This window comes from Pteropus vampyrus, unplaced genomic scaffold (assembly GCF_000151845.1).
Source record: "Pteropus vampyrus isolate Shadow unplaced genomic scaffold, Pvam_2.0 Scaffold154, whole genome shotgun sequence".
In the NCBI taxonomy this organism is placed as follows: domain Eukaryota; kingdom Metazoa; phylum Chordata; class Mammalia; order Chiroptera; family Pteropodidae; genus Pteropus; species Pteropus vampyrus.
This window is the reverse complement of record NW_011888935.1, coordinates 1,759,611-1,771,384: the sequence shown is the minus strand read 5'-3', so window position 1 is coordinate 1,771,384 and position 11,774 is coordinate 1,759,611. Positions and strand designations below refer to the sequence as shown.

The 11,774-nt window shown below is 39.5% G+C and overlaps 1 protein-coding gene across 5 annotated transcripts in view; it reads right to left on the bottom strand.

Annotated features, from left to right (window-relative positions):
- Positions 1 to 11,774, bottom strand: part of DNAJC15 (DnaJ heat shock protein family (Hsp40) member C15) — an 83,294-nt gene that overhangs the window by 36,379 nt on the left and 35,141 nt on the right. Inside the window, exon 1 of one of the 5 annotated variants that reach the window (XM_023536352.1) lies at positions 7,539 to 7,556. The exons of 3 other annotated variants lie outside the window; for them this stretch is intronic. In XM_023536352.1, coding sequence (XP_023392120.1) covers positions 7,539 to 7,541 — 3 coding nt within the window. In that variant the 5' untranslated portion in view covers positions 7,542 to 7,556. Of the gene's footprint in view, positions 1 to 4,158; positions 4,306 to 7,538; positions 7,557 to 11,774 lie in introns of those variants that run through there. One more of the 5 variants, XM_011369755.2, reaches the window with a different exon arrangement.

Below are 11,774 nucleotides of genomic sequence, written 5' to 3'. Positions count from 1 at the left end.
TGATTTACCTCTTTAATGTATTCTGAATTAACTTGATACTGAAACAGTTTATACTATTTCAGCATCAACAGTTGATAACAAACAAAAATATATTATTTGGAAGTTGACCTCAACTTGAAATTTTAAAAATATATCGTATGTTCTACACAACCAGATTCTGTAGTCTGAAATAAGAATAAAGGTCCTTCTCATAAAGTTTTCTATAGAAATGCTAAGGCTGTTATATATAAGTAATTAAGTTAAAACTTCAACTGGCCCAGAATATAATTTGCTTCCTGGAAAGAAAAAAATAATATGTATGTGCTACCTAACATTTTTTTTCATTCACTAAAAAGTCATTGGTTTGTGTTTTTAATTTTTTCAGACACAGATTTAAAGAGTTCTAAAACAAGTTCCCCCAGCCCTCCACATATATAAATGACCCAAACAGGGAAAATAAACTAATTGAAAATATAGAAAACAGGCAATACAAGACAGTCAATTTAAAATTTGAGCAAGTAGTTCACACAGAACTCCTGACCAAATTTTTATCTGAATTTAGCTTTTAAAAGTAGAATAACATCTGACAGTCCATGGTTCATTTGTCATAACTGTAAATAGATAATTCCATCAACATCTCTTTCATTTCTGTTGAAAAAAGTTTCATATATGTCTTATCACTACACTATTTCACATTTACTTAAACTTCAGTGTTGTATCTTCAGGCCAAGAAGGTCTATTTTGTTTCTTTTATATATGCAACACAGCTTTTGATTCAGCGGCAAACACAAAGATGTACTTCAATTTTTACTTTGAATGTTTTTAAACAATGATGCTTTAAAACTAAATTGCCAGTGACAGAATGACGAAAATGACATTGAAAAGACAATATAAAAGCAAAGCGGTGGATCGGGCATAGCGGTGGTACCACAGATACAGTCATTTTCTACCGACTGGGCAATAACCAGGTTAAATGTCTAAAACAGCTCACGCTACTAGACTGACATCATGATACATCTGTGATTTTATAGGAAGTAGAGAAATGCTGTGATTTATTTGACTTAGAAAAATTAGAATGTGTGCCGAAAATGAAATCGGGCAGTGTGATTTAAGAAGAAAGGTGTGTATGTACCTGTACTCTGGCCTAAGCTAAAACTGTGTCATATATACGCAGGAGACTGTGAATGGGAAATTTGAAGACCATACATGGTACTTTTCGGTTTTTGCTTTTGTTTTTTTTTTTCATATTCTGAAGGCTGCCTTGGGCAGTTTCAGTTTTGAAACATTTTCTTTGAAGAATCAGACTTTATGGGTTCGAAAAGTGGCTAACATTTTCTAGGCCTGCAGAAGAGCTAAATAAATTCCCAGAGAGGGGTGCGTATGTGGTGCTATACGAAATTAGGCTAGCACATACTTAGAACAAGCTGATCTTTCTAGAAGTATGTGCACATATATACCTAAAAAATAAATCAGTTAGAAACCAGTTGAAGGTGCCACCAATGAATTCTTTTATGACTGGTTCAGATTAATGTTTGGGCATAGTGGTCTATACAAGGAAAAAAGAAAACACTGTATTTACATCGAATTTGTAAATTTGGTTTTTAACAATTTCATCATGGTCACCATGGAAAACAAAGATGATATTTAGGTATATGACAAATTTAAGTGATATTGATCAATAATATTTAAGTATTTAAGATTCACGACCTTACACTATATTTGTCAAAACTGCCAAAAAGCATCGTTTTCACTGCAGTCCCTTTGACCGTAACAATGCATGAATAATTTGATTTAAATATTTCCAGGCATATGCATAACAGCACTATAGCAATCAACAAAGCAAATTCTCAATGAAATCGGCTGGTTTTAAAATGGTGGGAGTGTTACCATAGAGAATCCTTTTCTTAGACTGCTAAATCTGGCTGAAGAAAAGTCTCATGTCCACATCAAATACCATCATTACAAAATGATGGTTTCTGGCATGTACTGGGCCTTCAACTCTGCTCCGTATCATCATCTTCTCATCCTTACCTGGTACCCTTCTCTTTTTGCCCTTAGTATCTTAAGTCTTTACTTTTCTCATACGCCTGCACGTTCTTCATCCATGCAGCAAGCGTGAGCTCCTTCCCTCTTCGCCCCGCCTTCGCTCCTGCACGTGCGGAGGGGTGCTAAAGATAGTCTATGGGCTTCAAGCCAGGACTCCAGGCCAGCCTAGGGCTCCAATTCCAGCTCAACATCCACTAGCTGTGGCCCTAAGCGGATCTCTCCAGACCCGTTTGCTCATCTGTAAAATGGCAATGGGAATACCTAGGTTGTAGGATGCTCATAATGACTTGTGAGATAAGGTTGTAAAAATAAGCAGCACGGTGTGTAAACATGGCAGATACTCTGTTAGTCCTTTCTTCCGTCCCACGTCATTATACTCTTTCTTATTCCTTTCTGTTAGCTCTGCTAGGTCTTCCTGGAACATGCCTACTTATTTGTCAGTGAAGCTTTCCCTGCCCACCTCCCCGCCCTTGGTAAAACTCTTGATGGCCGGCAGCACAGCACTTAGCAGATAGCCCCATTATAATACACAGCATATTATTTAAAAATGGTTTGCCTCTTTCAAATCCATTCTAAAATGTGAGCTTCTGGAGGTAGGGACGTGTTTCTCTCTTTGGATTTCCAAAATCTAGCAAAGTACCAGGCACACAGTGTGTTTTCAAAAACTTTGTATAATGGAATAAAACTAGTCTTAAAAAGAATCTCTAACCATCCAGATGCCTCTTTTAGCTTGTTATTTGTGTGCTATATTGGTGTCTGCTAGTGACCGAAATTCTGTTTTGAAATGGGAAAATATAATGGAGAATGATAGACTTAATTAAGAGACTAACATGTAATCATGCCTCAAAATGGCCTGGACCACGTAAACACATCCAAAAGTCTCACGGAAGACAAAGAAAATGGCATTAAGGGTCTTGTATCAGGCAGATTTTATTATAAAAATGAAACAAAGATAATCCACAGGTCCATGTAGGGAAACATAAAGCAACCATTGATTTGTCAAACAAACACAAACAAAAATGAAGAAACTCCCAATAAAAGAGATGATTTTCAAGTAGCCGTTTGGAGGCTATCTCCACTCTGACTGGTTGACTGATTTCAATAAACGCTCGGTAAGATTCTATGTGCCAATCACAACTCTGAGTCCTGGGGATATAGGAGACAAAAAACCTATCTTCGTGAAGCTCCATTTTAGCATGAGACAGAAAACAATATAAGTAAGGAAACTATTCAGTAGAGAGGGTATGGTGTGGAGAAAAATAAAGCAGGTAAAGGAAGCAGGCGCGTATTTGTATGGGGAGAGTGGCAAATTCAGATAGAGTGAGCAGGGAAAGCTTCACTGATAAGGTGCCATTTGAAACAAACAAACAAAAAGCCAAGGGAAGCAGCCACGCCCATATCTGAGGGAAGATCACTGCAGGCAGAGGGAACGTGTAAAGACCCCAAGGCGGGTCATGCCTGGTGTGCCTGGGCGTAGTCAGGAGGCTAGTGTGCACAGAGCAGAGTGTGAGAAGAGGGAAAAAAGAAGAGGAAGTGAGGTCAGAGAGGAATTATGGGATGCAGATCATGTCAGGCCTTAGGGGTCAATGTAAGAACTTCAGCTTTATTCTGAGTGATATGAGATATAACTGTTTTGAGCAAAGGCTTAAGATGATCTTATTTAGAATTCTAAAATGATTCCTAGTTGTCATGTTGAGAACAGACATGTCAAAGGCAGAGGCATGGAGGTGAGTTAGGAATCTATTAAAATATGCCAAGAAAGAGATAATAGTAATTTGGATCGAAGTGATTAGTGATGGACATAGGGAAAGGTTATCAGATTCTGGATAGATTCTGAAGATAAAGCCAACAAGATTTGTTGAGAGACTGGATGAGGTATGAGAGAAAAAGAAAAAAATGGTGTTCACTGACAGATGAATGGATAAAGAAAATGTGATTATATATAACATAATATTATTCAACCAGAAAAAAAATTCTAGCATTCGAGACAACACGAATGAATCAGGAAGACATTATGTTAAGTGAAACAGACAAACGCTGTGTAATGTCATTTCTATGTGTAATCTGAAAAAGTAGAACTCACAGAAGCAGAGAGCAAAATGGTGGCTGCCAGGGGCTGGGGCACAACTATACCTCAAAGAAGCCGGAGGAAGAGGGTGCCAAGGCTGTTGCCTTAATGGAGTTGCCTTTTGCTGAACCGAGACCGGGGGGCGGGGGCAGAAAGGATGTCATATGTCTCTTTTGGACTTCTTTTTCTAAAAACATGTCATGATGAGTAAGATAAATAATAGCCCAAGTACAGCAGGATATGAATTCCTAAAACCTGGGTGGAAAAAGGTCTGGTCTACTAATGGAAAAGAAGAATGAGCAGGTTGTCTCAAAAAAACATTTTTTCTTTTTTATCTTGCAGTGATTCAATTCTCAAGGGTTAATCACAAGCAAATCACTTTCTGCTGAACTCAGTGTTTTATGCTGCCTTATTATTTGGTTCAATTTCTACAAAGAAAGCTCTTTGAATTTAAACAACACAAATGGGAGAGAAAAAGGAGGAAACAAGACTGCTGGCAACTCAGCAGAATTTGAGAGAGGTATTACACATGCAGATCAAAAGGAGGATGGGAGGGGGATTTATACTCAAGAAGTGTCAGACATGACAAAATGACTTTAGGAAGAGAATTTTTATAATCATCCTTCCCTAAAATTTTCAAGTGATTATCATGCTTAGTGAAATAAGTCAGACAGAAAAAGTTGAGAACCATATGATTTCAATCATACGTGGGATATACAACTGAAAGCATCAAATGAACAAGACAAACAAACAAAAACTCGTAGACACAGATAACAGTTTAGTGGTCACCAGAGGGAAAGGCAGAGGGGATATAAATAAAGGTAAAGAGGGTCAAATATACAGTGATGGAAGGAGATTTGACTTTGGGTGGTGAACACACAACACAATACATAGATGATGTGTTACTGAATTGCACACTTGAAACTTTTATAATTTTAATAACCAATGTCACCCCAATAAACTTAACACAAAAAAAATCAGCAGGATTTGGGAGAGTTATTACACATGCAGATCAAAATACGGAGGAGAGGGGGAATTTATACTCAAGAAAAAGTGTCAGATATAGTAAAATGACTTCAGGAAGAGAATTTTTAATTATGCGTCCCTAAAATTTTCAAGCCAAGCGGACGTGACTTTCACAGATTTTCATACCTGAATTGGACCAATCCACATTAACCTACCTCGCCTTCATCAGTACTGTTCCTTGCCAAAAACAAATACATTTGAACTTCTCTCAAAACACCAATTCCCATGAAAAACTCAAATTAAGTAAAAGGGAAAAGCAAAGCTTGCTAATTTGTATTTGCTCCACTTCAGAGTCACTTAATTTACTTTAAACCGCAGGCAAGCATTAATTTATACAGCAAGACTAGAGAGTAAATAGGAAGGCAAAACAAAACAAAGCAGAACAAAACAAAACAAAAAGCCAAACATAATAAGAAATAAAACTTAGGCTATGTCAAATGAGTACTTCTCCACTCTCTAACACAATTAACAAAAAATTCTCCAAACTTAAATCCTTGCTATACAGATGATTTCTTAAGAATAATTTTTTAGTACTGTTTTGCATTTATTAAGTGACCCGCTGATGTAACTACAATTAAAAAAAAATTATCCTAAGAAAATAATCACAGGGGTACATAAACATATATGAAAATACGCATTATTTATAATATAAAAACTGGAAACAATCTGAATACCCAAAAGTAGGGAAATAAGTAAATAAATTAGGGCATAAATATGCATTGACAAGTAAATAATATATTGAGGAATGTTTACAGATAAAATGTTAGAGAAAAGCAGATTATAAAACAAAACATACAGCATATACATGCAGACAAAAACCGAAATGATATAAACCAAAATGTTAACAGCAATTACATATTCTGAGTACCTACCTTTTATCACTAAAAGAAAGTCTTTGGATTACATATCAAAGAAATATGGCTTGACATTTGGCTCTACCTGTCAGCTCCATGACCTTGGCCACGTTACATGGCCATGTTACTTAGTCTCTATATTAGTGTTTCCTTACCTGTAGACTGAGGGTAACAATTACACTTACTTCCCATGGTTGGTATACATTTTCATAAATTAAGACATTTATCCATCAGCTAGTATTTTACATGTGGTAAACATTTGATAAATAGTAGCTATTATAATTACTACTTGGTATTATTATACAATTGTTTCTTTTTAAATCAGGAGAAAAATAAAGTTTATTAAAAAAAAAAATCTTGGGAAGATCCCATCTGATTAGAAGGGTTTAATAACTTTTCTTAAGTCAAGAAAACTTGTGACCTGTCTACTTTAAAATAAACTTTAAAAAACAAATTCTTCCTGGTACCTTTCGATAAAAACAAATGAACGGATGGATCTCTGGCGCCTCCCTTTGCCACCCCTGCACCCTGATCGTCACCCTAGCCAGCCTCCTCCCATCACGGAGTCCTGCAGACTTTTATCAGACTGATTAGCAAGTGCCCCTTAAACTCGCTCGGCGTACATCTGATGTACACCTTACCAGCAACACTTTGTCGCCTGGCTTGTTCCTCTCGCTCAGGAAATCATCTCATTTTCTGTAAGCCACTTGTACTATTTTACGATAGCTTATTTTACTTTAAGGCAGCAATTTCTTAGAGTGGTAATGCTTATAGCTTAAGTTTCATGACACAGTATAAGGTAAAATAAAACTAACTCCACTTTGAAGTTTAAAAATCTCTAAACCTATTTTGGAGCATCTTAAAACTCTCGAAATTACCATGAAATCTATTATAAATCATTTCTTTAAGTTGGATTTCATCAATTTCTGATATCTAAATGACGGAGCAGCAACACGGTTCAATAAACAGGTCAAGGATTTTCGGAGTCAAAACTGGCTTCAGATCCTAGTCCTGGTGCCACTGACCAGCTATATGGCCTTGAGACAGTTAATTCGCCTCTTAGATCCTCAGTTTTCCTCTACGTAAGATGGTGAAAAAGAAAATCTAACTTCAAAGGACTTCTATGAGAAATGGAGAAATGTGAGCACAGTGCCTGGTCCACAGCAGGCACTCCCTGTGCGTTGGTTCACTTCCTCTTTAACTATTTGCTTGCACGTCGTGAGCTCAGTACATTCATGGATAGCATAAATTTTAATCTTATTTTTACACATTCGATGAATAAACATAGAAAATACTATGGATATTATGGGGGCAGGAGACATATGAAATTTTTTACCTTATAAAAGACCTTGTATTTGAAAAGACTGGGAACGTGTTTTAGTGTGAACGAATTCAGAAAAACTCTTATACTGGCCAAAAGTGAATTTATACTACAAGGACCTAAATGATCCTGTAGAAAATCTCACAGTCAAAAAGACTTATATTGATAAAATACAGACAATAAACACAGTGTTGGAAACACATCGGCTGACACTTTCACCAGCCCACACTAAGGACGATTCTACCATGAACGCGCAATGACGGACGCAGCGCACCACGTCTCGCCGCTTCTTTACTGCGCTCCACGGTGTCGCATTTTTTACAAACGGAAGCCCGGACCCTCCGCCAGAAAGAAGATCACGACTCGCTTTATTGCGATGCTGGCTTTACTGGAACGGAACCGCCACATCTCCGAGGTCTGCCTACACCGGACGGACGGCTGATGAGTGTCTCCCCGGCACCCCCGTTGGCGGCCCCTAACACCAGAGAGTGAAAAACAAAAGTAAACCCCAAATCGATCAAACCAAAAAGAGCGCTGCTGAAGCGCGGGGCCGATGGCACTTTCCCCGGCTATCGGCCATCAGGGCGCGGTCGCCAACTGCCAGGCAAGGAAGTCCTTCCCTCTTGAACCCCGTTAGCTATACAGGGGGGTAGAGAAAACTAGGGAAGAGCGGGGGAGGCGGATAAAAATGAGATTACCGGGATCCGGAGTGGTGACCCAGAATGAAGTTCCCCATGAGATAAAATGTTATGCACACAAGGCTTCGTAAAGAAAGGGCTGATTTTAGAACCAGGGCAAGAAATAGACAAAAAGAGCGGGAGCACCTTGAGCGCCCAAAGGGAGAAAGCGCTCAGAAAAAGCCACAGGAACGGGCATGTGTCCCAGGCACACACACGCCAACTCAAACCCCAGCGACCAGAGCTGGAACGACCGAGCAGCAGCACGGTGGGGCTGGGTTAGAACCCGGCGTCCCCAAGGGACGTCCGGGCATCGCGGCCACCCGGACCGCCGAGTAAAAGGAGAGAAGGGCAAGTCTCCGTGCAGAACCCCAGGCAATTCTATAGTCGACTCCGCCCTCGTAAGTCCCCGCTTCTGAAACGTGGGCCACGCACACTGACTTTTCAGAAGGGGCAATTCTGAAAGGGGGGGAAAAAAGTAACTTCACAGTGGAGAGACCTGACAACTACTACTTCGTCATATTGGATCAAGGTCAACATAAATAGTGATAAGTCACGTTTATAATATGTGCCCTTCATACAATGTGATGAAAATGGCACTTTGCCTCTCTGGTTGTCCTCCTGAAAACTCGCAACCGGTCTAATTGTGAAAAAATTCAGACGACAAATTCCAATAGAGGAGTGTCCTACACAAGTAGAATTCTGGGTACTCTTCGAATCTGTCAAGGTCAGCAAAAACCAGGCAAGTCTATGAAACTGTCACAACTCAGGGGAGCCGAAAGACACGTGAAAACTAAATAGAATGCAGGATCCTGAATGGGATCCCAGAACATTAAAAGGACATTAGGAAAAACTAAGAGAATCTAAATAAAGGTTGGCCTTTGGTTAGTAACAATGTATCAGTGTGGGTTCGTTATTGCAACAAATGCACCACACAGACGCGAGATGTGACAGAGGACACCGAGTGTGGGGTCTGTGAGGACTGTTATCATCTCACTTTTTTCTGGAAATCTAAAACTGTTGTAAAAAAAAAAAAAGTCTATTTAAAAGGAAAAAAAGTTACACTGGTAATTAGATTTTTATGAGAGCTAACAATGCTTATTTAATCCCTAATAGCACTGAAATAATATTTAAAGAGCATAAGGCAGTGAAAATGGAGTTCATGAAATAATACTTTCTCTTCCACTGTGGGCCAAATAGACTTCTGTGGGCTAAGGGAATACCCACCACTTACAACAGTGTTTTGTAACAAACACTGCCTTTAAGAGACTATGCTTTCAAATTGTTCAACATCTGTGGAATTCAAACCATTTTGTAGCTGGAAATAGAGTGAGCGTGTTGGTTTTAGACCTGCCGGTCCAGGCTTTTCCCCACTCTGCTGTGCAGGAAGGGGAGCCAAGCCCCACAGGCTCCTGGATCAGCCGGCTCCAGTGAGTCTGACCCTCCAGGTGAGTCTGACGGGTGAGACGCAGGGGTGGGCGATGGGAGGGTGGAACAAGGGAGAGAGCAGGGTGCTGCTTTCCCGCTTCTCCTCTGTCTTGAGTTGCAGCTGCAGCAGCAGCAGTGCCTCTGTGGCTCCAGCTTCCTCTGGACGGACCCCTCGGTCCAGGCAAGTAGGAGTGGTTTTGAAAACAAGAACTCTTCCCTTTGGCCCTTCTGACCTAAGAATGCTAGTGGTTTCTTGCTGTTCCGAACCTCTGAATTTCACAATCCCGTTTGGTTTCTCAACTACTCCATAAACTCTAAAGCCAATTCTCTGCTTACATTCTCTGCTTAGGTCTGTTTTCCTGGTTAGACCTTGACACTCACAGAAGAGCTGAAGAGGGAATATATCCTGCGTAAGAACAGAGACAAGAAAGCAGAGTACCTTGGGGCTCACCCATGCACCAAGTGTGTGACCCTGGGCAAATTATTTCATTGCTTTAAGCCTCAATTTGTTCATCTAGAAGTGGGGGGTTATAATAGTATCTACACCTCACGGGGTTATTACAGACTAAATGAGTTCATGCACTTAAAGCATTAGTTTAACACGTGGCACAAAACAAGTAGCCACATCACTGTTACAGCTGCCCTCACCTGCTCCTCTGGGCTGTATTCCCAGGTAACTGCCCACATCCGTAACTGTTCTCGCCTTCTCTGCTTCTCTGTCCTCTACACTTCCTAAACACTGCTCGAGGCTTACTCTTCCCGGAGCCCTCCACTGATCACACCGCCCCTACAGAACTTCAGCTACCGACAGATGTGGCCCCCACGCCTTAACCTGCCGCCCAGGGCTACCCAGTCTTAGCCCAAATGATCTCTCCTCCCCATCCCTTGATATAACCTGCTTTTTAGAAAAACTTATTTCTCTATCTGGCTTCTTGAAAACAAAATCCATGTTTGAGTCATCTGTTTGTCCACTACAGCACTTAGCCTCAGGACCTTACCTAATAAAGTGGGACACTATGTGATGAATGAATGAACAAATAAATGACAGCACCTGATGAAGTTGGTCTTGAATGGTGTATTTAAATTTGATCCAATTTGCCTTCCAGAGCAGGGATCGGCAAACTTGTGACCCACAGGCCAAATCTGGCCTGCCAACTGTTTTTGCAAATAAAGTTTTATTGGAACACAGCCACATTTATGTATTGTCTATGGCTCCTTGCATTCTACACTGGCAGAGTTCAGTAGTGTGACAGAGGCTGTATGGCCGGCAAAACCTGAAATACTTTTTAGCCCTTCACAAAGTAAGTTTGCTGACCTCTGTCCTTGAGGGTGGCAATCCTGGTTGATTCATATCCTCCTCACTCACACACATCTGGTATACAGCTTCCATGTATTTGGTGTTCAAAAAAAAAAAAAAATCAATTTAACTGAATTGAAGTGAGAAATTTTAAAAACAGAATAGGGAATGCCTATGTTATCAGCGGCATTAAGTAATAAAATAACCAAAACTTGGAAAAGCTCATCAGAATTCAGAGTATTATGTGTAATGTTATGTGTACTCTGACTACACATAACCTTAAACGCTATATTTTAGGCCTCTCTTTACCATTAAAAAAGTCAAAGAGAGACTCATTTATCTTACTCTTAAGGCCATCAGTTCTTTAATCTAGAAAACATTTCTCTAACGCTCTGTTTTTCTCCCATCTAGATGGTTCATTCATTAATTTAATCATTCAACACAAATTTATGGAGCAGCAACCACGTGCCTGGTACTATGTTGGGAGCTGAAAATGAGAATCCTTAGAACTTGGCCCCTGCCTATAAAGAATATCTGATTTTAGTTAAAAACACATATTTCAAATAGGAGAAGCGCTATTTAAATGCCAACAAGTGGGCCAAGTTAGATATCTGTCAACTGCCACCTAGTTTCAAATATCCACCAGGAAAAATTGCTTTAAATGTCCCACTACCATGAATCAAAGAATTTCTGAAAATTGGTCAAACTGTCTCTTGCATCACAGCTGCTACTGCTAGAGGAAGGAAAAAAAGACATCAAGATTGTTTACAAATTCCCTAAGGCATTTTATCCTTCCAAAATAGCAGAAGCAGTAGAAAACCTTCCAGATAAATATAAATTGCCTGAAAGCGTGATAAAATGCTAAAACTTCTATCCTGAGACTGAGACATTTAAGTTCAAGACAGACAAGAGTAATACCAGAGGAAAAAGAATTATTCTTCTACATCAAAACGGAAAGTGGTAATTGTGATGGAGAGGAAAGATGTAACTCACTCGATATACATTTATTTATAACATTTGCCATATAAATATGCAAACGTTATTGAGCATACACTGGGGCTTGTGCTAAAATCTGGAG